The sequence below is a fragment of the Xiphophorus hellerii genome, chromosome 23 (assembly GCF_003331165.1).
Source record: "Xiphophorus hellerii strain 12219 chromosome 23, Xiphophorus_hellerii-4.1, whole genome shotgun sequence".
Taxonomy (NCBI): domain Eukaryota; kingdom Metazoa; phylum Chordata; class Actinopteri; order Cyprinodontiformes; family Poeciliidae; genus Xiphophorus; species Xiphophorus hellerii.
Genome location: NC_045694.1, coordinates 9,151,245 through 9,177,399, shown reverse-complemented (window position 1 = coordinate 9,177,399; position 26,155 = coordinate 9,151,245). Strand labels below are relative to the sequence as shown.

At 35.8% G+C, this 26,155-nt stretch overlaps 1 protein-coding gene across 6 annotated transcripts; it reads right to left on the bottom strand.

Moving 5' to 3' along the window:
* Nucleotides 1–247: 247 nt before the first annotated feature.
* On the bottom strand, nt 248–24,875 carry septin6 (septin 6). 6 transcript variants are annotated; one of them, XM_032554562.1, is made up of 11 exons: nt 24,846–24,875; nt 22,119–22,233; nt 19,197–19,392; nt 16,975–17,161; nt 14,683–14,844; nt 13,179–13,275; nt 10,917–11,085; nt 10,708–10,840; nt 10,431–10,621; nt 8,891–8,938; nt 248–1,333 (listed from the first exon to the last, which is right to left on the bottom strand). In XM_032554562.1, the coding sequence occupies exons 1-10, from the start codon at nt 24,873–24,875 to the stop codon at nt 8,935–8,937; spliced, it is 1,284 nt and encodes a 427-aa protein (XP_032410453.1). In that variant the 3' UTR covers nt 248–1,333; nt 8,891–8,934. The 6 variants fall into 6 exon arrangements, with proteins under 6 accessions (XP_032410453.1, XP_032410449.1, XP_032410448.1 ...); XM_032554561.1 differs by lacking the exon at nt 248–1,333 and adding an exon at nt 4,234–5,112; XM_032554558.1 differs by lacking the exon at nt 8,891–8,938.
* Nucleotides 24,876–26,155: the final 1,280 nt, after the last annotated feature.

Sequence of the window (26,155 nt, the reverse complement as noted above, 5' to 3'; positions counted from 1 at the left end):
ACTTAAAAATAAAAATGCTAAAGTAAAAATAAAAAGTACAACATAATAAAGATGCTCCCAAAAGTAACTTTTTCCACAGTTGCCAAAACTGTTTTTTTTTTCAAAATTTATATATATTAAAGTGTTTTTTTTGCAAGTTCAAATACGATTTCTTCAAAGTATTTAAAAAGAAAAAGATTTATTTAATAGAAACATCCGATAAAACCCAACAAAAACCCGGCAAATAAAAGACAACAGCATTTCTATGTTGGATTCATTTTTTTTTTATTCAAAATGTACATCAATGGAATCAAACTAAAGCAGAATACTGAATCATTTGTAGTGTAATAGAGGTTTTTACAACAAGAGGTGAAGGCAGATACTAGAAAAAAAAAAAAAAAACATGTATGGCAACTGCTGAGACCAAAATGTCACTTTTAAACTCCAAAGAACCACATCCAAACATTATAGGTAATAAACAACAAATCTCCACTTCAATACACAAAATATATCCTTATAAATTATATAAATGCACGAGTATTTTTAATACTCTTCATCTGGGTATCTGTTCAACTCATTTGGCAAAGTGGGAGCTGAAATCATGGGACAGAGCAAATATACAATGATTAAACGCACCGTCATTTTCTTTTTAAGAAAAACATCAATGAAGGGAACAGACTGCAGAGCTCAGATATTCAGGGAGTAAAAACCAGAAAAATCACAGCAGTTATGAAACTTAAATAAAAGACGCATGCAAAATATAGAGTAGGCCAGTTAATGTTAAAGCACGACGTGTAGTAAAAGCCCCTCGCATGTGACCTCCATGGTATTTAACGAAGATACCTGAACATGGGAACCGCAGTAAATGCTTTGGCGTTTTTATGACCTGTTTATTTTCAAGTGGATTTTTTTGTTGTCTTTGAAAAAAAAAAAAAAAAAAACAATTTCTACTCATTTATTCATGATTTCGTCCTTTGATTTAATGCGTTTTACATTTTGAATGAGTGCATAGTGCAGGTCATGTTGAATTTAAATAAAAAGATCATGATTTTACCCGTGAGTCCTGAAAACGTGTGAACCCCCTCCTGAAATCTTCTGCTAACCATAAGAGTTTCTCTATGTACATTAAGACATAACAGCAGATTTTAATCTGTCCCTGATTTTAGAGCGTCACTAGGTGGTCAGAAATACCATGCGAGTCCACATAAGGCCGTATCAAACAAAAGGAAGATGCGATGCGGAGAATAGAAAGGCTGACACAACGAGAAATGAAAAGCAGGAAGAGGTAAATAGTGCTTAGTTCTTGCTGAAGCTGCAATCCCCTCTTCAGGTGGCCAAGACAGATTAAAAGAAGCTAAAGAGACAAAGAGAAAACAAAGCCGGCGGTTAGAGCAGAGGGCAAAACATCTGCAGAAATAAGAGTCAAAGTGAGCCTGAGCAAGAGAAAGTTTAATATAACTTAAATCTGAACACATTTTTTGTACCTGCGCTGCAAAAACACAAAATATTACCAAGTATTTCTGTCTAGTTTCCAGTGCAAATATCTCAGTACATTTGAAATAAGACAAAACTAGCCTGTAAGTAACTTTTCAGCAAGAAATAGGAGCTTGTTTTGAGTAAATAATTCTTTAAAATTGATTTAAAGTTCTAGTTCCACTGGTAGATTATTTCACTTATAACAAGAAAAATTTTCCATATCATAACTGAAAAAATACTTTTTCATCCATATTGAAAAATTATTTACATTCCTCCAGCTTGCTGGAAAGTTAGTTATTTTTCTCTTATTTCAAGTACTAAGATATTTTCACAGGAAATTAGATAGAAACACTTGGTAATATTTTGTGTTTTTGCAGTGTGAATTCTGGTTTGCTGAAGAAAAAAAATCTGAATTGTGAGAAAAATGTCAAAACTGAGATTTTAAAAAATCTGAATTCTGTGACTGAAGTAAAAAACAAAATATTTAGGAACTTTTTCGGGGAAGAAATTCTGTTCACTTGGAAAACAGCCAAAATTGGGATTTATCTCAGAATTCTGGTTAATTGCAGAAAAAAATAAGACAATATTCAAAACTGAGATAAAAATCTGAATTCTGTGATTGAGGTAAAAAAAAAAATTGTTTTAATTTTGGGGAAAAACAGAATTCTGAGAAATAATAACTAATATTCTACCACAAAATATTTTTTTACTGGTAATAAATAAAATAGTAGAAAACCTGCTTTCTGTATCTATTCAGTTTTTTTATATATATTAAAATGTGTTTAATGATGTCAATGATTAAAGCAAAACCAACAAAAACCTGAAAAGGACTCAATACTTTCCCCAGGGCTGTAAAAGCTGCACACATATACATAAAAAAGTTCTGCTGATTCTGATTTTAGCGGTACAGATTTAAAATATCCAACTATAAAATGAGAACTGAACACTATAGTTCCATAACTAAAGTGGGAAAGACTTTAGTCACAGCAACGTCAAACAGCAGAAGAATTAGAAAGGTGAATTTTTCAGGCCAAAGCAGCGGTGAAGCGACACACATCAACCCATATTTAAAGCTAACGACTGGAAACCCTGAAGCAGATGGGGTCCGCAAAAGCCTCGGGTGACACCTGAGGCTCACAGCGCCCCCCAGAGGCCGGTCCCTTAGCAAAGCTGGGGGGCAGAAGGAGCTACTCAGTGCAGAGCCACGGATTGCTGCAATGGAAAGTGAAACCACACACACACCAATGAGCTGAAAGATCGGATGAATGCAACGCCTCTTTAGCCATTATTTCACCATGCTTTTGGGTCATATCTATGGAAGTCCATTACTGCCAAAACTAAAGCTTTTACATGACACAATAAGTTATCATCAGAAAGCAGTTATGACATAATTAAGTCATTTTTGCACCAATATCTTCAGATAAAGCAGCCATAATTTGGAGTTTACTATGTTATTATGATATAACGATATAATTAACCAAACAGACATAATATAAGATAGCATCTAAGGATACAAAATACATTTGCATTAACATCGGTATCGGCTGATGTTAGTCAAAATGTTAGTCAATTTTACCGAATCTGTACCGGTCCAATAAGTAAAACTGGACCGATAAACTACCGATGTTTATTTCCATCTTGTCATTTGTGTTTCCAGTACAAATGAACACAAAACTTTGTCAATATTCCGCTAATGTTGAAAAAAAAAATACATTTTTGTAATTATGGTGTTTTAACTTCATATCTTTGTGTTTTTATGATGTAAATCACTTTGAACTGCCTTGTTGCTAACGTGTGCTAAACAAATAAACTTCAGCGACTAGATTGATAAATATGAAACGCAGCTAAAATCACAAGTGAATAAGTTTGTTCACGCAGTACGCCATTTAAAAAAATGCAGCACCATCTTCCTTCTAGCACTTCCTGTTGTCTTCTGTGCGATTTGTGCTACTGGCAACAAACTGGTTGTTGATCATGTGATGAGAAAAAAAAAGTATTTCCATTGCAGTTTTGAGAGATGAACCAATTTTAGTTCAGCTGAAAAATAACCTCATCCTAGCAAAGCATTTTAGCAAAAAACAAGTCTTCTTAAAACTGGCGCATTTCCATTAAGCAAATTTATTTTAAAAATGCAAAACTGTGCAATTATATGGTCAATGGAAACACAGCTGTTTCCAATGGTGTGATAATGTTGTGTAGGAAAATGTATAATACACATTATGTCAGTAAATAACGGTTATCGATCATAATAAAAATATTAATATTGGGCATTGATATTGGTTCAAATGATCAGATCAGTGCATCCCAAACTAGTTATGAAAGTGTCTGAATTTTACAGTATTTCAAAATATATGACATGAGGTACCTTCTCAAAGTATTTATAACAATACAATATGAATTTATTGTTTTTTTACTTCAGTGGGGAAATTTTATATTTCGTTAAAATAAACTATTAAGTTATGATATTGTATAGTAATGACTTTTTCTGCATGTCAGTGGTAGCAATGGGCTTCCGTACATTAAATCCACCACAGCCAGAGAGGCAAAATAACTAATAAGTTAAAGAAACAGACGAGTGATACTCCAGAGCATCATGGAGGACATTGGTTTGATTTTGAACAAATCTGTAGGCCTGATACTCTGATTAAAACACTTAAAAAAATTAAAACCTCCTAATTTAAATACTAGATCACCAGAAATCTTCAACTGCAGTTTGATTTTCATTTAAAATCTGTCACAAAATGTTTGTCAAACACAAGGATCATGGCCAAAGCTGCATCATTTGGTGAAAAATTGGCCTTTATTTTCTTTAGAAAATGTTATTTTATGTGTAGCACTAATACAAACATTTGCCCCTGCAGTTCAGTGGACATCATGATTATTTGACTTTAGATGTGCCTACATATAAAAAGTACAAAAGAAAAGAAAGTTACAATTGCACTGATGACACTGAAATATACTTCGAAACACATCACATCACATTTGAGTGTAAAACAAAGTGCAAATATGAAAGCTAATACAAGAATGCAAATTAAAACATGACAATGAATGAGGTATGCGAGAAGTGGCAAAAGATATCAGGCTCGCATCCAATCATGCATCAGGCTAAAGTCAACAGAACAAAAAAATTGGCAATAATTGGAGAAAAATTAAAGATTTAATGGGATTTTTTTCACATTATTTTTCTTCTGTTATTGGCAAAAGTTACAAAACAGCTAAATTTCTTTAAAATCTTCAACCGGATGCATGTTTTCTTTAGCCTTAACACATTTCTGCCCATCACACCAGTAGTCATGTATGTTAATATTTTAACATCATGCAAAGAATCGCTGAATATGAAACAAATATGGAATGTAAATCCACATAAAAAAAAGAAGAGGGGAGACTTTAGCCGAATGATCACTTGCAAAAAAAAACAACCAACAAGCATCATTCAGATAAAAACAAAACCAAAAACAGTGATGTCAAATTGATAGCAATGCCCAGCGTCTTCCACAAAAGCAGCAGAGAGGAGAGGGGACATGTGGAGGAAGGTGGAGTTATGGGATTTGGGTGCAGGCGGAGGTGAGGGAGGGGAACTGGAAAACATGATGGGGATGGAAGCTCATTCACAGCAGGATTGCCACAAGGGAGGATTTTTTCTACAGGAGTCCTTAGCTGGAAACGAGAGAGAAGGGCTGTTAACGCTTTTTGTACAGACAGTTATAAAAATCAGCACATTAACATTAGACAGCACTCAGGAGAAAACATGCTTCTAGAGGTGACCCGTCAGGCTCAGGTTAGGATCGGGCTGTGGGCGAAACAGAACACGTTTCATTTTTTATTCCTGGATAATGAGGTTTCAGCCTATGATCTGCCTCCTTTCAGATTGAGCTGCAGCCTGAAGTGACACAAATCAGATTTTTTTTGCCAAACATATACGACTTGTACATGATCTCCAGTGCAAACTGCAAACAACCTGAAAGTGTCCTGCATGCATAGGAGAGGGCATTTAAAGAGCGTCACACACAGAGAGCGTGCTCAGTGTTTAGTAAAGAAGTAGAAGAAGAAGTGCTCAGTGTTTAGTAAAGAAGTAGAAGAAGTGCTCAGTGTTTAGTAAAGAAGTAGAAGAAGAAGTGCTCAGTGTTTAGTAAAGAAGTAGAAGAAGAAGTGCTCAGTGTTTAGTAAAGAAGAAGAAGTGCTCAGTGTTTAGTAAAGAAGTAGAAGAAGAAGTGCTCAGTGTTTAGTAAAGAAGTAGAAGAAGAAGTGCTCAGTGTTTAGTAAAGAAGAAGAAGTGCTCAGTGTTTAGTAAAGAAGAAGAAGTGCTCAGTGTTTAGTAAAGAAGTAGTGCTCAGTGTTTAGTAAAGAAGAAGAAGTGCTCAGTGTTTAGTAAAGAAGTAGTGCTCAGTGTTTAGTAAAGAAGAAGAAGTGCTCAGTGTTTAATAAAGAAGTAGAAGAAGAAGTGCTCAGTGTTTAATAAAGAAGTAGAAGAAGAAGTGCTCAGTGTTTAATAAAGAAGTAGAAGAAGAAGTGCTCAGTGTTTAATAAAGAAGTAGTAGAAGAAGAAGTGCTCAGTGTTTAATAAAGAAGTAGAAGAAGAAGAAGTGCTCAGTGTTTAATAAAGAAGTAGAAGAAGAAGTGCTCAGTGTTTAATAAAGAAGTAGAAGAAGTAGTGCTCAGTGTTTAATAAAGAAGTAGAAGAAGAAGAAGTGCTCAGTGTTTAATAAAGTAGTAGAAGAAGTAGTGCTCAGTGTTTAGTAAAGAAGAAGAAGTGCTCAGTGTTTAATAAAGAAGTAGAAGAAGAAGAAGTGCTCAGTGTTTAGTAAAGAAGTAGAAGAAGTAGTGCTCAGTGTTTAATAAAGTAGTAGAAGAAGAAGTGCTCAGTGTTTAGTAAAGAAGAAAAAGAAGAAGTGTTCAGTGTTTAGTAAAGAAGTAGAAGAAGAAGTGTTCAGTGTTTAGTAAAGAAGAAGAAGAAGAAGTGCTCAGTGTTTAGTAAAGAAGTAGAAGAAGAAGTGCTCAGTGTTTAGTAAAGAAGTAGAAGAAGAAGTGTTCAGTGTTTAGTAAAGAAGTAGAAGAAGAAGTGTTCAGTGTTTAGTAAAGAAGAAGAAGAAGAAGTGCTCAGTGTTTAGTAAAGAAGTAGAAGAAGAAGTGCTCAGTGTTTAGTAAAGAAGTAGAAGAAGTAGTGCTCAGTGTTTAGTAAAGAAGTAGAAGAAGAAGTGCTCAGTGTTTAGTAAAGAAGTAGAAGAAGTAGTGCTCAGTGTTTAGTAAAGAAGTAGAAGAAGTAGTGCTCAGTGTTTAATAAAGAAGTAGAAGAAGAAGTGCTCAGTGTTTTGTAAAGTAGTAGAAGAAGTAGTGCTCAGTGTTTAGTAAAGAAGTAGAAGTAGTGCTCAGTGTTTAATAAAGAAGTAGTGCTCAGTGTTTAGTAAAGAAGTAGAAGTAGTGCTCAGTGTTTAATAAAGAAGTAGAAGAAGAAGTAATGCTCAGTGTTTAATAAAGAAGTAGAAGAAGAAGTAGTGCTCAGTGTTTAGTAAATAAGTAGAAGTAGTGCTCAGTGTTTAGTAAATAAGTAGAAGTAGTGCTCAGTGTTTAATAAAGAAGTAGAAGAAGAAGTAGTGCTCAGTGTTTGCGGAAGTAAACGTGGACGCTAACGGTGGAGCATAGATTACGATTTTAAAGTTGCTACCTAAATAGAGCCAGCACATTAACAACTTAATCCTCATTATAGTCCACCATGGTTGTGTTTTTTTTCTTTTTGCTTGCGCGCATCAGGAAGCAGAATAGCAACGTTTAAGTATCAATGACGTTCAAGTCAGATGAATGCGACCTGACCATTCAGAATCAGGTCACATTTAAAAAGATCGGATACTTATCGGCTTTAGAATCACATATCCAAGAGGCCCGGGTCGCATTTGAAAAAAATCTCACCTGTGTTATTCAGTCTGTCACAAAAAAAAAAAAAAATCAGACACAGGTTGCATTAAGACAACAAAAAAAAGATTGGGATTCAGTCACTTCACGCTGCAGTGTGAACGTAGCCTCGGGGTCTCTGACACTTTAAATCTAAAAAAGATGCCGCTGGCAACGCCCCCCTAACTCAAATAGCCGCAAACAGATGCGCAATTACACAACCGTACATCTTTCAAAAGCAGAAGTGGGGCCCCCTGCACAACCAACAGGGGTTTTGTTGTTGGTAAGTCAACAACAAAACATTTATCTTCTCCAGCAGCCATTGTACAGCTTTGTACAGCACATATAGAAGTAAAACCAACTGACCAAGCATGAGAATCTGAATTCAGGTTGCTAGGTGACGGGCGGAACTTTGCTGAGGTTGCTAAGTAACAAATCAGCGGTGCCTGCTGATTTGTTGTTATATTCTGGAGGTTTTTAAATGGCTTGTTGTCCAGACACCAAAAAACATTAACTTATTGCAAAAAAAAAACAACTGAGTGGGGTTGTTTTTAGAAGCAATTGAGACCCGAATGGAAGCATAAAAATGTGCAAAATGTCAATTTTACATAACAAAGCCCCTTTAAGGTTTGAGGGTTTTGTTGTCTCTCTTGTCTGACAGCCTTTTGTTTTTAGAAGTTTACACCCAACTAAGCAACAGATGTTTCTAACTAATTTATTTTTCCTCAGTGGATCACCAACAAACCCATAAATTCCTCTCTGTGTGTTTAGCTTTTGAATCCTGCCAAGGCCAAGAGGCCGAGTCACCAAATATCTGCAAGATCAACAGATCTGGGCTGAGGTTCCTCGCTGCTCTGACCCGTTTGGTCTCAGTTTGGCCCTGAATGGTTCTTTGTGCGACGGCCGGGTCGGGCCCGACTTTAGAGACCCGCATAAAAAGAAACCTTTGTAGTCTGAGGAAGGAAGATGGGAGCGGCGGGTGTTTGGGGATCTAATAAACTGGTTCATTTAAACAGTTCAGTCAGCAGAACCAAAATCAATCTAATCTATCAAAATGGAACGATTTAAGTTTAACTAAAACAGTAAATATTTGTAACTCAGCCACGACGACTTGTAACACTTGAAAGATTCTCACATATTATTGAAGAAACCTTGAATTTTTATGGTTGAATAATATTTTGGAATATAAGATACGATGTCTTCACAACCACAAACTGATGTGTCTTAGTTGGGATTTTATGTGACTCACCAACAGAACATGTCGCATAATGACGAATAACAGGCTCATATATTTCAGGTTTTTATAATAAATAAAAACATGTTAAATATTCATTCTTCTTAATTATACACTACATTAATTACACATTACTTTGTATTGGTCTGTTATACAAGATCCCAATAGAAGCCATTATAATTTAGGTGTAAATACTTCTGCAAGGAAGTCTACTTCATTATTTTTGGCATGTTGAACACATTTAAATCGATCAGCTCATGCACATTTTGAATTTAAATTTTTATTTTGATTTGACTTGATAAGGGGGGGTCTTACCAGAAAAAGGTGCCTCATGCAGCATGCAGCGAGTGTGGGAGGAGTTAACTGGAAAACATTACGGATGCAGTAAAGGTGACACATGCGCTCACAAAACACACAATCTGCACAACAAGCAGCGACAACTAACTGCGTCCTGCGACTTCAGCTGGAGGTTAAAAAGCTGCAATTGTTATTCGTTAGAGCATCAAGTGGACAAACTCAACTGGATTTATTTTAAAAGAAAAAAAGAAATTGGCTGTGATGAAAATAAAAAATAAACGGAGAAATGAAGTTATAAGAACTTTCAGTGCAAGTGTTTCCTTCCTTTTCTAAACAGGCACATTGGCGGCCACACGGTGAGCCGATTATCATCAGCATCAATGGGTCCTTAAAGCGAACAGAACGATCTGATGGCAGATCAAACACACGAAGAAAACCTTCAAATAAATTAATTTTACTGCAGTAAAATGATTTCACACTGAAATATTTAGAAAAATTAAATCCTTACCTTGAATTTTAAAAAATCTTGTTAAATTTTTTTTATTGTTTTTATAAAAATCATTGATTTAAACGATCATTGGTATTAATAGTTTGTCTATAAGTTTTGTCCAGAAACATTGGGTTGATTTGGGCGCAAGTTCTGGAGCGGTGAAAGACCCAACATGCAGAAATCAACAGAATTTTTATTTAAATGATCCTAATATTTTACAGTGTTGTGATCTTTAACTGGCCCGCAGCATCACAGATCCTCTCAATAATTACCAGCAGGCGTGAGGCTATTATACACACTGTGTTTTTACAGTCACGATTATTTTAGCAATCAATTGTTTTATCAGTTATTCTGACAATTGGATAAACATTTTAGCACATTTTGCAGATTTTTCATTTAACCACTAAATCCTTTTATATGAAATATTATAAATACATTAAAAGATGCAAATTAAACAATTCTATTCCTGTTTAAAATAGTAGAAATAATATTTTATTGCCTAAAATGAAAAAGAAAAGCTTGATAATTTGTATCAAAAGATGCATCTTTTGCTGAAAAAAATATTACATATTTTTCTGCTAATAGTGACCATTATTGGCAGAAAAGGCAAATATTTTGACTACTTTTGGAATGACTAAGTTTTCTAACAATGTTTTTATTAGAGGAGGTTTTATTTCTTAACATAAAATAAACTCAAATTAAAGATTTGATTTTTCAAACTTTTTCCAAGTGAAATTATGATACTGCAATAAAAGATTTATTTATTTTAAGACTTTTTGCATGTTTTTCTTTTTTACTAAGGATGCCAGTAAATCTGTCTGCATCTGTACCAGAAAGATTAGACTGAAAACATGTGGATGCACACACTGCTTCTATGCTCGATTTTATGGATAAAGCCTTTAACAAATACACAAAAAAAGGATAAGTTAGATAATAACCTTAATAAATTAAAGGTGCAGCATGGCAAAAAACTTGTAAAAATGTGAGAAAACTTTGCCAGATAAACATAAATAAGCCTTGAGGAGCAGGTTAGACGTCTAGTGTGTGGGTAAAGAATCAGATACTCACTTTTTCCTCTCTTTGTCCCTTTTGAGCGTGGTGGAGCCCCCTGCCTGCTGAGCTTGGTTCAGCAAGAGCTCTGCCGCAGTCTTTTTCTGTTTGAACGTGTTGACTTCATCGTCCAGGGACTTCTTCTTATCTTCCAGCTTCTTTTTCTCGTCCTGATGGAGCTTCTTCAAGCGGTCAAACTTCTCGTGTAGCTGCGTGGCGATAAGCAGAAACAGGAAGTTGGTGTGGATCAGCAAAAGGAGCAGAAACAAAGCGAGGCATTTGAGTTGATTTTTACCTCCTTCTCTGCCTCCTTGAGCTCAGCCTCCTTCTCTTTAACTCTCTGGACAAACATCTGCCTCATCTCTTCTTCCTTTTTCTGCAGCTCGCCCATGAACTCGTTTCGCTTCGCCTCATACGTCTCCTGCAGACTGGTCAGAGGGAAAAACTGTTACACCGGGAGAAAGCAGAGAAATAAACCGATAGACTTAGAGGTAAGTCTGCTACCTGAAGGGCTTGCTGTCGGGATCCGTGTCCTTGAAGCCCATTTCCTCCAGCTTGCAGCGGCGGTACAGCTCGTAGTGGCGCGTGTGGGTCTGTTCTCGCAGATCCTCCATGTTCACTCTGATCAGCATTTCTCTCAGTTTCACAAAATCACAGTGGTTTTCGTTTTCCACTGAGAGGAACAAATAAAACAGAAAACACATCAGACTGCATCTAAATCAATACAAATCAATAGGAATAAGAAATAAATCAATTAACTACAAGATAAAATGAGATCAATAATTTCTATTTTTATGATTTATCGTTTTTCTCTTTCTACCAAAAACTGGGTGACAAAAGTTTTCAGTTTGATGCTTTGGTCTCAACTAATCCTTTTGTGAAGGCCAACTTTATTTACAGGGACTTCATAATTAATTGTATTTGTTGTTTTGTTTATTTGTTTTGGATATTTAAGATGTCTTCCAGTTGCAGTATGAAATGTTCATCAGAATTTAAAGTTTATTCATCTCTGAGAATGAGTTCTTGCATTACTGCTTATTAACTTCTGGGACAAAACGTCATGGTGACAGGCCTCAGGCTAATCGTGGAAAAGGGAACAGACACACAGGCTGAACTTGGACTGTCCAAACAGAACCAAACTCTACTAAACAGTTCCAGTCCAAAGCAGAGATGTGACCTGGGTCATGCGGTTCTCTGTTTATTTGATTGCAGAGCGGTGCAGCTCCAGCAGCCATGTGACAGCATGTGAGCAGGAACGCAGCCAGTCTGAAGCAAACTGATCCAATGTGTGATCAAGATTTGTTCCCTCTTTGAGACAAACCTGCAGCAGCTTTGGCTTCAACTCTGCCTAAAATCCACTAAACATCCAAGCTTAGAGTTTGTGTCACAACAAGTGAGTCGGAGGTAAAGATGAACATCGGCCCAGTCAACCGAAATCATGACAGATGCAAAACAAAGCTAGCTAGCTAGCAAGGGTATATTAGCAGCTAGTTAGCGCCTCGAGTCACAGAACACATTTAAGATGACAGAACACATCTGACTCAAACTTTTGCTTGACTGTAAAGTCTGAAAACTACAAGATTAAATAATCCTGCCACGACAAAATTGAGACCTTGGATTACCGTATTTAACTTGCTTACTTTTTTAAAATTAATGAACGATTTGCGTAATTTTACGGTTAACGGAAACACAGCCAATGACGTAAACATACGAATGTTCAGACTGCAGTGGCTTTCGAAAGTATCAGGTAATCTGATTTAGGACCTCATATGAAAGAGACACAAATCTGATTTATTTTTGAGTGAAAACATTGGATTTGCAGTGTTCAAACTGCCAAGAAAAAGTCAAATATGGACAAGAAAACAACGGATTTGGGTCGCATTTACCCGCTATGTGAACTTAGCTTAAGTTCCCAAAGGTCACCTGGAAAATGTACAATCACCTGATGCTGAACTAGGAATAAAAGTCTTGCTTTAATTAAGATACTTCTGAAAGTTAGTTCTTGTCAGACTTCAGCTGAGTTTTTAATGTCAGTTTTCTTCTTTTGTCCATTTTCTGGCATTAAATTTCCAAAGTTCTCAGTCACTTTTAGGCAAAATTTTTTAACAATAACTACAATAGTTTGGCGTAGACAAATAATTTTACTGAAGTCAATCTTCAAATATAAAAACTGCAATGAAAACAGATTATATAGGTTGGATGGAAAACCAAACCATAGATGGGTGCAGACAACTTCAACAGAATTGGAAAAGTAATAACAGCTGGAAATCCGAATATTTTTTCATGTTATATTTAAAATTCCTGAAGTTATCCAGATGTGTCAAATACTCCAGACTTTTTCAGAATGTACAGAAACTCTTATCCTTAACGACTTGTCTCCAAAAAAGTCAAATGCTGCAATAACAACTTAATTTTTCATAAATATATTTATGAAAACTGGCTGTAGAATATGAGTCGATGTATGCCTTTAACATGGCTCCGTTAACCCTGTGAGCTGAAAGTCCTGATGTGGCATTTTGAAAACATTACAAACCCTTTATCATAGATCGGTCAAGAAATCAATCTAAAATCAATATAAAGCCATTAGTGGCACACAAAATGTAAGCGCAAAGAGGTGCTGCATTGATGGAGAGGAAACTGGAGGTAATGAGGTCACACAGCGAGTTCAACTGTGAGAGCAGAGGTGAAACAGGAAGTGGCTTCAGTAGCTCTGCAGACGGAGAGCGCACGCCGTCACTTCCTGTGCTGGAGGGGAGACAGGCTTACCCTGCACCGTCCCCCAGGGATACTGCCGGGCCTTCACCATCTTGTTCCCGATCTTCACCTCCTCCGTGCTCCCCACCACGGCAAACGGCAGATGGCTCTGAAGCAAAGACAGCGCTGTTAGCGTACCGCTACACCTGCAGACGGAGGTGGCTAAGCTAGCCTCAACGGTTCAGCAGCAAAGCAAACACTGTAGGAATGTCGAGTCCAGATCGGGGTTAATGAACAGCTAGCAGAGCTGCTCCCACACGGCCGACTTCCTGCAGCGTGAATCGACTGATTGTGCTGCTTTCCAAACATTTCTCCCTACATGTGACAACCTCCAGTCCAGACCATGTGAGCAGAAAACAAAAAACAATGCCTGTCCTCACTCACAAGATGTTTTAATACTTTTTCAAATATATTTGTTTGTTCAGAAAGACAAATTTCCATCACATTCATTAATTAGAGCTTCAACCAGATATGGATGGAAGCAGAAAGTCCAAGAGTCAATACTGCCTTTTGGGACTTTTTTACGACTTATTTTAGTTGAGAACAAAAATAAAAATGATCGTCAAAACTGAACGTCAAACAATAAAAACAAAAAAGGGCAGAATCACAAAAAACAAGATTATTTTATTTGTCATGTTTCTTGAACAAAAATGGAGAGATAAATAGATAAATAAATAATGCCCAACTCTTAAGTTTTCTCTGGACTTATTTAGTTTAATATACAGCTCTGGAAAAAATGAAGAGCCCACTGCATTGAACCCCACTGAACCTCCTGGTTATTCCACCAAATATTGATTTCTGAATAAAAACATTAGTACTGTTGTTTCTAAATGAATATGAACTTGTTTTCTTTGCATTATTTGAGGTCTGAAAACACTGCATCTTTTTAGTTATTTTGACCATTTCTCATTTTCTGCAAATAAAAACTAAATTTTTGCTTGGAATCTCTGAGGCACGTTGTCAGTAGTTCATAGAATAAAATAATGTTCATTTTACTCAAACATTTAATTTGTCACGTTTCTTGAACAAAAATGGAGAGATAGATAGATAAATAAATATAAATAATAAATATAAAAATCTATAAAGAGTAAAATCAGATAAACTGGTCATTTTATCTGGTCTCTTAATTTTTTCCAGAGTTGTATTTTCATGTGCATTTTTGATAAGGTTTTATTTTTTTATTTTATATGTCAATTATTTACAATATCACACAATAAATCTTTTTATACATTTTACAACACTTCTGGTAATATTTGTATTTAATTAACACTTTGAATTAAGTAAATAGTCAACTAAGAAGTAATTTCTCGATAAAGTATTATATTCTATTTGGTTCAGATCTTATAACATTTTTCTTCTTCATCTTAGAGGAAAAAGAAGTATTCTCCTTAACTTAAATCTGATATTTTCACTCATCAGTAGAGGGCGATTCTTATTTTAATCATTTCCAGAGGCTTTTTAATCAATAATTTATAAGTTCAACATGTATGAAGTGAGGTAGAAATGTGGGCCTTACGTTCATGGTGGAGTTGATTTCTGCCACGGACTCGTCGTCGGTGGGGAACTGGTAGATCTGGACGCCGTTGCTGACCAGTTCGCTGGTGATTTTGATCTTGAACTTGGCCAGTTCGCTCTTGGCGATGGCGTCCGATTTGGCAACGATAGGGATGATGTTGACCTGCAGGTGAGGAAGAAGAGAAGTTTTAGTTGGCTAAATTTAGACCGTTTTAAGGCGCTCATCAAACGGGCTTCTGCTCTGATTCTGGAGTCTAAATTTAGATAAAGGCTCAAAAAGGAAAAAACATGTTAAAAATCAGCTGATCTTAGCTGCAGCTCTGAATGAATAACAACCCAGTTTACAAAAATGTTTAGAAATCATCATCTCTGAGGAAAACAAGTGAAAATTGTTACTGATTATTCTGTCAATTAATCAGGCAAAACAATTGGCACATTCTTCTGATTTTTCATTGAGGTCTTTTTTTGTACAATATTCAAAATATAATATATAAATTGCAAAAGAACAAATTTATTTATTTTTTTAGTAAGAAAACAAACATATTATTACCTAAAAAGCATTCCTTTAGTACAGACTGGATCAATAGTAGCAAAGAAAAGCATTTGCAGCTAAAAAAACAACAAACTTCTAACAGCAACCAGGGCTGATTTAGTGGTGCACCCCCACTCTTCAGTGTGGAAGTTGCTATAGAAGACTCAAAGTCAACCATGTTCAGTATCAATGAGATGATTAGAAAGAAACCAGAGGAAGCACAAAGTTTAAAAGACTATGTTTCCCACACAGGCTGATCCTGCCGGTCGCTACAGTGAAGAGAGACTATTGGACATTTCCAACCTGAATATTGGATAAGGAAAAAAAAGATTTATCAAATTAGCAAAAAAAGTGAAATGACTCTGCGCCAACTTCAGCTCACAGAAGCCCTAGATGTATTACAGCAGCTTCAAATGTTCTCTTTTATCATCTTGACCTTTAACCTGCGTCCGTCATTCTGGATTTAAAATCACTGGCAGCGTTTTGGAAATCTCAGAGTTAAGATAAGGTTTGTTACAGTTTGTAACAATAACAATACAATTTAAAATGCTGAAGCCAGTTTGTTAAAAAGTCAACTCCAAACATTTTACTCTAGTTCTGAAATATTAAGAAAACCCTGAAGGGCTCACACGATTAATCAATAATTGAAATAATTGCCAAACAATTTAGTAGTCGATTAATTGTTTACTGGACAATACAGACGCAAAAAAAAGAACATTTGCTGAAACCCTAACTGTACTAAAAATATAAACATTTTGCATTTAAGATAAAAAAAAAACCTCAATGTGTAAATATGTTCTACCCAGAACTCCTGAGGTTACAGTTTTAGCTTCACCAGGTTCAAATTCTGTAAAAAAAATAAAGGAAAAATCTCCTATTAAGCACCTTTTGCTATCCATCTATTCATCAGTTAATTCAAAAATACACTGTAATGTTGTTAAATCAAACATAAAGGTCTGAGCTTTTCTCATTTTTTAAGCTGCAGATTCATCCTTCTCTAAGGAAGAGCTCAACTATGGTACTAAAGGCAATAAAATGTTTATTTTCTTATTTAAAAATGTAACTCACTTGTTTAATTGCATCTCTTAATGTATTTTTAACATTGTATAAAATAAACTTTAGTGGTTAAATGAAAATGCAGCAGAATGTGGCAATTTTTTAAATTTGATTAATCGTCAGAATAATCAATGACTAAAATAATCATTAGCTGCAGCTTCACTTAATTTCTAGTTTGGACGCCTCCTTTGTTCCTAATATGAATAATTAATAATCGGTCGGAGGGGGACAGCTAGAAAAATACTTTTCCTACTTAAAAATAAATCTGAATCTGATGAAAAGGCATCAAAAAGTCGGTGCAGTTCTATAAAACCAGGAAACGGACTTTAATATATAGCATATGTATGCGAGCTTCACAATCAAATAAAGAGAAAAACATTAAGTTTTAATCTTTAATCTTTGCTAGTTGTCCAAACAGATCCTGCAGGACGGCAGGAGACGATCAGGCAGGATCTGTTTTCTGTTGCAAAACGAGAATCTTCCTCCCACGCAACATTTTTCTGCCTTTTGAACGACATGTGAGCCGCTTGTAACTAAGAGCGATGAGCGCTCTGGGTCATGGGAACAAAAACAGGTTGTTCCATCATGCAACACCCCCAGGATGAATATCTCAGAGGAGGAGGAAGAGGAAACGCTGCTCTGGGTCACACAAATACCAGACATGCTCTATGCTAAAGTGATTTATGTGTTGCTGTCAGAGCTCACCTTGCTGTCGAGTTTCTTCATCGTCACCAGGTCCAGGGATTTCAGCGAGTGTCCCGTCGGAGCGATAAAGTACAAGCAAGCGTGGATGCGGGTGTCATGGTAGCTGTGCAGCGTGCGCTTGATCTTCAGCTCCTCCTGGAGGTACGCTTCGAACTGGGCATCGATGAACTCCACAATGGATTTGTAGCTGGACAATGAGAAGGATGGGGAAGCCGTTCAGTGTTTCCTCCTTTTGTAAAGAAAGCTGGTTATCAGCAGGAGGCCCGCTCCGTTTAACCCAGCAGGTCCGAGTCATTCCAACAAACAACAAGTCCAACTTTAACTATAAACAGCTTTGACAGAAGATTAACCGTTTAACTGTCGCCCCAAAAACACTTTCATTGAAAATGCTTAAAGTGCTTGAACACATTAGTTTCTAAACTTTTCCAGTGCCACACTTTGGAGATAAAGCAATAAAAATTAACTAAAAAAGACAGTTTAAATTTACTACTATATTATACAATTTATTACTGTATTAGTAAGTATTAATAAAGTATTAGATATTAAAGTATTAATGTTGCCAAACTGACCATGCTTTAAAGCCTTGAAGGGTGTTTATGTGAAATAATAATAATAATAAACATTATAATTTCTTTTAACCACATAAATTATTTCTGTATTTTTTTAATGTGAATTATATTTGGTATTACTGCTATTTTGAGCATCGCTTTAAAGATGCAGCTTGAACAAAAATACCTTGTAATATTTTGTGAAGATTATCTGACAATATTCTACAGAAAATATATGTTTTGAAATGTCTCTCAAATACATTTTATGACTGTTCTGAACACAAAACAAAACATAAAAATCCCCCATTTTATTAACATTAAACTAAGGAAACTAACAACCTTAGTTTCAGTTACACAAATCAATTGGCTTTAGGAAACAATAAATATTCAAAAATAAAATAAAAAATGTTTCCATTAAGAAAACAGAAATAATTTAACACAAGAAAAGTTAGTCTGATTCAACTTCAGTAAGAAAAATGTGTCTGTGTCTTTACAGGTGCATAAAAATATGGTTTTAACTGTAAATAATGTTTTTAGGCTTTAATCAAACATTAGATTAAACTTTATTTAAAAAAAACCTGCAGTTTGAATATCAAACATTTAACGACTCCTGTATCTTGCTGAAAAGCTGCTTTTAATTGAGTTCAGTTTTATTTCAAATGTACCAAGATATTTTCACTATAAACTAGATCAAAAATATTTTGCAGTGTAATATTTGTGTTAATGTCATAAAACAATGGTATTTTCTCATAGTGACCCAGTTATTACTGATCATTTCCAGTAACTCTCCAAGAGTCATTCAGTAAATTTCAACCAAATGAAGTAATCTTGACTAAGTTTATAAAGTTTTCAATCTACTAGAATTAAAATAAACTTCCTAAGATTGACAGAAAAATGTCATTTCTAATCTCGTCTTTACATGAACATGTTGCATGAAAACATGCAGATGAGGGAACATTGACCTGCTACGCCGTGGTCGTACTAAAGAAATCTCGCCTGACATGCAGCAGGTCAAAGGTCACATGACTCCAACTTGGTTTGTTGTTGTTTAAAGTGCTGCAGTCCGTTTCTTCTTGAACACAGCAAAGATGGAATGAAACTACAGATTTAGCATCACATGATATCTTCCCTCCCTGCAGGTGAAATGTTAGCCGCTATTAGCCGTGAATGTTTGGAAATAAAATATTCCAGGCGAACAAAACGGAGCCCTGGGATGTGATACGTTTGTGAGGCCAGCCTGGAAACCACCTACATCTAGTTTTTCTTTGTAAAACCTATTGAAACCACCAAACCTGAAAGCTTAGAGCTCTCTCAGGGGTTCCCCCAGAGTATTATAAGCCTGGCGGGCCACCAGGCTTTACTTGTGCCCCCACCAGGCTTAGCATAGCATATTTATTGAAGTTTTTTTTTAATGTTTGCATTTTTTAAGACTTTATAGTTGGTGTTTAGATATTAATCTTCCAACCTTCCAATAATACATAATTATCAAGTGATATTTTAAAATTCCCTGTCAACTTTAAACATTTTTTAATTCGAAAACATGACAAGCCACTGGCTGAATCACTGCTGAGCGCCCCCAACCACCGGGCTTAGAAAGTTTTTTTGGGGGAAACCTTGTCTCTGGTTGTACTTTCTGTCAGGAATAACCAAAGACCGCACGGTGAGACTCATTACCTGTCCTCCTTGTTGATCTGGTCTCCGAAGCCCACCGTGTTGACGACGGTCAGCTTGAGGCGCACGTTGCTCTCCTGCAGCTCGTAGGTGTTGGACTTCAGCGTGACGCCCGGCTGGTTGTGCTGGGTGGGCTCGCCCTCAAACTTGGTGTTGAACAGAGTGTCCATCAGAGTGGACTTACCGAGACCCGTCTCACCTGGAAAACAGAAACACGATGTTACATTAGGGGAGTCCAAAGTGTGGCGCGGGGGCCCTTTGTGGACCCAGGACTGATTTTGTGTGGCCTTTTGATTGCAATTTAAGAGTAATACAAATTTAGCCTAAAAGATTGACATTTTTTATTTTTAATTGGGGCAGAAAGATTACAGATCAATTTGAATCTTCTTAAAATATAAAGTACTAATCTTTAAATAACCACTTTTCATTTTTTAGCAGATGCATCTATCCAGTTCCAGAATCAGAGTGACATAAATCTTTCTTTTATTTGCTATGTTTTTTCATTTAACGGAACAAATTTGCAAAACCCTTCTTACGTTTTGTCTCTACTATCTCTTTCCAACACTTAAAAAAAATCTGGATATTTCATTTCTTTAATTAGAACCATTACATTATCAAATTGGGGGAAAAAAGAGTAATTCACAATATTAAAATAACATCTTTTTGACCTGGAAGACAATTCTGCGCCACGTAATAAAAAGTTTGAACACGCCTGCTTTAAATCAAAGAAATTAAAACATTTAAATGTACAAAATCATCATCATACTGTCCTTATTCACTTTAAAAACATAAATGTCTAAGTCAAAGACAGGTGGCTTTTTAATCAGCTTTATTTTAAGCTCCTTAGACGACTTGATTGAATCCAAAACAGAAATGAGAATAAATCAGGTGTGCAGATTTAAAGGCAGCCTGAAGGAGTTTTTACACTCATTTTAATGCTTACAGGAGTCATGCATTCTGCCTGTTTTCTGGTACAGACCGTCAGATGACTCAGATGTGGAGCTTCCTCACTTAGAAAATCTATTTTTATTCTTCCCAACCTGACCTACAGTCTGTGCTAACTCGTTTCTTTAGGAAATATCACCAAATATCACTCGATATCACATGATTTCTATCAAAATTCAACAGACAGACAAATCAATCCAAGTCCACACAGTGACATTTTTAAACATATAATATTGATGATAATAATGCATCATGTTTGAGGTGCATGAAAGACAACAGATAAAAGCTCTCGCGAAAAAAAAACATTAACTATGTTAATGTTTGATATTTTAAACTTTGTCTGCGGAAATAAGAAAAACTTCTGTTCTGCTTATTTTTCAAGAATATTCTGCCCTGCAAAATTATTCAGGCACCTTGAACCTTTCCACATTTTGTCAAATTACCAAGCTTTGTTGAATTTTGTTTTTATTAGGATTGAGACAGCCTCGGGACAGCGGTCAAAATTCACGTTAAATCACAATGACTGTGAATGTAGAGTCAGCTATATTGCTGTGGTTTCAAAACATATTCATGTATAAGTACGTCCCAGTCAAAGTCCAGACCTAAATTCAACTGAAGATCTGTGGCAAAACTTGGAATTTGCTGTTCACAGACACTGACTGAGCGAAACCTGAGCTACAAAGAAGAATTGGTGAATATTTAATTCTCCGAGAAGCCAGAGACCGAACCCGAAAACTTGCAGTGATCCAACCAGATGTTAATTCAAGCAAATATATACAAATATTTTAAAAGCAAAATCTTGTTTTCTTTTCACTCTACATCTATACAACACTTTATGTTGATCTAGCCCATAAAATCACTTGAAAACCTTTGCAAGTCAATGTTTATAACTGAATTTCTGCAGAGAAAAGCTTTTGGTTTTCTCTCCCATCATTGTAAAGCAAAAATTAAAACAAAACTAGTCTGAATGAGTTTTCCACACTGACAAAATCTAAATCTCAATCTGCAACAAGCTTCACTTTTAGAATAAAACAAAAGGATATCTGGCAGAAATGTTGTGAGAATTTGTATGCCAACTTTCAAATGGCAAATTTACAAAAAACAAACAAAAAAGAGTTTATGTATTTTTCAACCCCTCCACCTACATGGGATATTTAGTAAAGAAAAAAGACCAATGGAAAGTATTGTAGGTTTGGAAGCAGGTCAAAGTCATAAAATGTCTTAATGTTTATTATTTCACCTATTGTTATGATCAGCAGGAAACATGGCAAGAGACTGAGAGAGGGGATTTACTTTTAGGAAGCAAATCCATTCAGGGTACAAAACGACACAATGGAAGAAAGACATTTTTTAAAATAAAAAATTCTTTATAAAGAAAATGCGTTTTAATAATATAATCTTTCAGTCTAAAAAATTTGAATAAATAGTTTGGGGATGCAAAATAAAGAGTCACCATTGCAGGAAATAAGGACATTTCATCTGGACTGTATGTGCTAGTGAGAGGAAAATGCTTTGAAGGCGTGTTGATGTGGTTGACTGTGGCTAGAAGAAAGCCATATTGTTTACACTCGGTCATCCCAATGTGTCAAACAAAACATAGGGAACAACATAATTAGATAAACCAGTAACCACCACAAAGCATAGCCTCCAATAAGCTTATTAAAAACTAATAACTGATAATTATCTAAAAGAAATGTAATGCATCTACATCGAGATGAAACCAGATATTTACAATACACTAAATATGTTTTTCCTCACTGTTTGAAGTTAACTGAGACCAAACTTTTTGTGTTTGAACTTAGTTAGAGCAACCAAAATTATTTCTACTTGCTAAATTGTTTTTGTACCTTTGTCACTATGGTAACTAAAACAGAGCCTATCAGAAAGCTTAGACAGTAAAGTGTGATTTCTCATGTGAAACTAATATCTGGTGTTATTAAAGTTGGTAAACAACAACATGCAGAAGTTTGTTGCGCTCACCAACACAGAGGATGTTGAAGCAGAAACCACGGTTGACAGACTTGTTGACCAGCTGGTCAGGCATGCTGTCGAAGCCAACATGGCCGGCCAGAGGCACAGCGCGGACTCCTTCGCCCTAAAAGCAGAAGAAATCAGGTTAGTGTCTACACTTCCAAAAACTCCCACTTGTCTCTGCTCATCGCTGCATTAGCAGCTAAAACTCGCATTACCTCGTCCTCCATCTTATCCGACTGATAGAGAACCAAACTGAATTCAGGTGCAGTCTAACTCACTTCCTGTTTTCGGAGCTGCAGCGCTCTTCCGTCAAAATCGAGACAGTTCGAAACCACAAAGTACATATATGGAAGGTAATGGCTCCTCTTTTAGACAACAAAAAGAGGAGAAAATACCGGCTAATAAAGACAGAATGTATTTTATCAAGATTTTTGGTGATAGTAAAACATAGTAGTGCACGGTTCTGAAGTGAATGAAAAAGTTGCCCAGTTGTATTCTGTCCTTTACTAAGGTACTGAAAAATAAAATCCATTTTGACCAACTGTCTTTCAAACAAATGTAATTTCTAAGCAGAGTATTAATGTGTTAATTTGAGTGTCATTATAAATACAGCTGTTTATGACGGTCTTAGAGCAGGGGAGTCCAAAATTTATGGGTCAAAATTGTCGAGTCAAAAGTATTCACAGGCCGGAAAAACCCCCCTCAAAATTCAAGTAAATAAAATAGCCAGATTTTTAATTTTATATAGATTTTTTAAATACATTATATTCACTGCAGATCTAAAACTTAAAAGGGATTTTGTACATTTACTGTACTGAAAAAAGGCATCTAGTTTTCAATTTGTTTTAGGTTTGATTAAACAAATTTATTTTCAGTAATAAGAACAGGATTTGACTCACTTTTTTTCATAACGCTTGTTATATTTAGCCAAGTTTAATAAAAGACAAAAGCTGATTTGGATGTATCAAAGTTGCCTTTTCAGGAAAAGGATCTGAATAAGTGTGATTCTGCCTTTTGTAAAAGCTTGGCTGTAAAAAAAAAAAAATAAACACTTAATATTTTCTATTGCAGGAAAATTATGTTCGTAGTAATTTTACCCTGATTACAATTAGAACGTCTCCATCTGCATCAACCACCTGTGCTGCACAAAACCACGCCAAGGGCCACTAATAACCCCCACGCCTCACTTTGGACACCCCTGTCTTAGAGGTTAAAACATGGTAGTGGCAGCATGAGAGTTTGTTCCTTTTTTTTGTCTTAAATCCAGTGTAAAATATGTGGTAAGGCTTGAAATGTTCAAATATTCTCTCTATGAACAACAGGAAAAAATATTCAGTGACTAGATTTGGCATAACCTAAAAGTCATGCAGCTGAGATTGCATTAACTCAGAGGGTCTGAACACACACATGCCACACCTTTCAAATTTAGATTTGTAACACCGTGTATCCTTTTCCTTCAGCTTCATCATTTTGTTTTACTCTGGGCTGACCTATCACATAAAATCCCAATATTCATTTTTGTGGTTGCAACATGACAAAATGTACAAGACATGATCAAAAATAATGTTCAAAATGCAACTTTTTAAACTGTATGTGGTTGTCAGTGAGTATCCGATTGTTCCGATTCGTTTTTCTGCCGGCTATGTTTATGTTATGAGCTGTTGGGAAGCAAAGAATTTGCAAAAGATGCCAAAAAAGCTAAATCTCTCCAGCGGCTAAACCTCAGACAAACCGGCTATTATGTGGCTTAACATAACACAGTGCTGTTGTCCAATTTGGCAAAGGCTTTGAAAGAAAACACACTCTCAGGGTAAATTTAAAATAACTGTCCAATCTGATGGTACTGAACAGTTGCGGATTGTTTGGATGACTGGAGCTGGGTTTAAACAGCTGGGAGACTGTTTGGGAAACTGATAGTAACGAGACAAATAGCCTCTGTATTTCTGCAGCATTCCTGAAATCATCATCCTTGCTTTTCATGACACTCACAGCCAAGTAGCACACAGCCGGTTTCATTCATTTGGGCCACAAAGGGAAATCAAACTGCACAGCCTCTGCTATTCTAAGCACTCCCTCTGGGTTAAGTGGCTTCCTTTTCCACGAAAAAAGAAAAAAAGTGAACATTTTGAAAATGCAAGCTTTTTATACTATACGTACCACGCTTTATTTTCTTTTTTTTTAAAATGCTAGTTAAAGACGCCGCCGTGTTAAAGTTAACGGGACTTGAACATAACGGAAATGAGAACCGACGCTGTGCTTAAATGGGGGCGTTGAGAATGAATGGCCTACCTACGGCTCTGTGTGGGGTTTTAACGGTGCAGAGTCGACTACGTTACATTTTTCGACAGTATTTTACAAGTCGACATTTTGTTTCGAAATAATTATGCTAAAGATAGCCTCGCGTGAAATCAAAATGGGTCAAACAGAAACATTTCAACAGATGGACGTCGGGTCTTTACCGAAAATTGCTTATCCAAATCGTTTCTAGTGCACAATCTAATTTTTAAAAGCTGTGTAATTATTACTAAAACCGTCTTTAGCTTGCTACTATAGATTTTTTTTGATGGAATGGAGCACGAAAACGGATGTTAGCAGGATAACCCTTCCACTGATTCTCCTAATTCTCCCCCTCTCTAACAAAAAGCTACATCAATATATAGTTGTTTTTTTTTGCGACTTGGGTGTGTAACACAGCCATAATGAGAGTATATCTGTGTAAAACGGGCAACTTACAGCTTGCCTTGCTATCTCAGTGGACGCCATGGTGAGTGGTGTTAGCTGGAGAACAAACCCTCCGCCGCTCTGAGGTTAGCAAAGGAAGCTGCACCGTTTACGTTATACTCAAAGCGGGCCTGCTCGGAACGTACCATTTATTTCAGCCGTTTTACGCTCAACGTAAAATAAAAATACAAAGAATAATATCATTATTTATATATTCTTTAAATGTTCTGAATTTATTTTTTGGATAAATATTTTCTAGAAGACGGAATTAAAGAGCTAACGCCACTGAATCCGCCCCTCACCGTCGATGCCCCCCACGCAAGATGCCATCATGGTTGCGGCTGATGGTAAAGAAGGGCCGTGAACGTTCAAACGGAAAGTCTGATGTAGAAACAATGCAACAATATTCCTTTCATTTTGGGAGGATCTTCGTAATTAGATGTTGAGTAATAATATAAATATACGAGCTTTGATATACAACAATATTAAATTTGCCCATAACGTTGTGGATACAAAATTGGAATCCATGATTATCAACCTGATCCTTATTGCCAAATATTACAAGTGCAATTTACACAAATGTAATTTTTAAAAATTGCTTCTAGACGTATATATTTTCCAAAAAATGACCTTTTTCCTCAGCTCTTTGAAAAAGCTTGGCAAAGAATGGTGCTTTTCTCTATAATAGTATATCCCATTCAATTTTTGACATGTCTATTATTTTATACATATGTATCTTATGTATAAAATATAACACATATCTTATACATATCTATTATTGTTCTATGTTTACTCATATTTTTAAATTTATTTATTCATTCATTCATTTAAATTTTTATTCTGTACTATCCTGGGACAAACAAAATTTTCGCCCCTTAGGGGATCAATAATGTATTATCTTACTTGCTAAGATGGTAAATATGCTTTATGTTTTTTTCTAATGTCATTATTCACTTATTGTGTTATACGGCTTTTGCACTACCTTCCCCTCTCTCTTTTCTCATTTTTATGACTGCTGCTAGTCACTCAAAATATTTGCATAAGAATTCTGTATTATTGTAAGATATGTCTATTTGCAATAAAGTTAATTGAAAAAAAAACGTTTCAAACGGAAATTAGCAATAGCAAGTAGCCCTATTTCGAGAAAGCTGCTAAAATATAATTCTATATGATTCCACAGAACATGAAGCAGCGTTCATAGATGCATATATCGTACTCCTGTTCAGCGTAACTGAGACTGACACTAGTTGCCACAAATCACAAACAACTAGAAATCAAATCTCTGGCCATTCAGTTTTAGCTAGGCGAGCTAACTGATCATT

Excerpts from the sequence above, each read along its gene's own strand:
- septin6 (XM_032554557.1), bottom strand. The coding sequence starts at position 24,875 with ATGGCGTCCACTGAGATAGCAAGGCAAGCT. Across the intron at positions 22,234-24,845 it reads CTGAGATAGCAAGGCAAGCT|GGCGAAGGAGTCCGCGCTGT; the intron begins GTAAGTTGCCCG and ends TTCTGCTTTTAG. Across the intron at positions 17,162-19,196 it reads CAGATCAACAAGGAGGACAG|CTACAAATCCATTGTGGAGT; the intron begins GTAATGAGTCTC and ends CTCATTGTCCAG.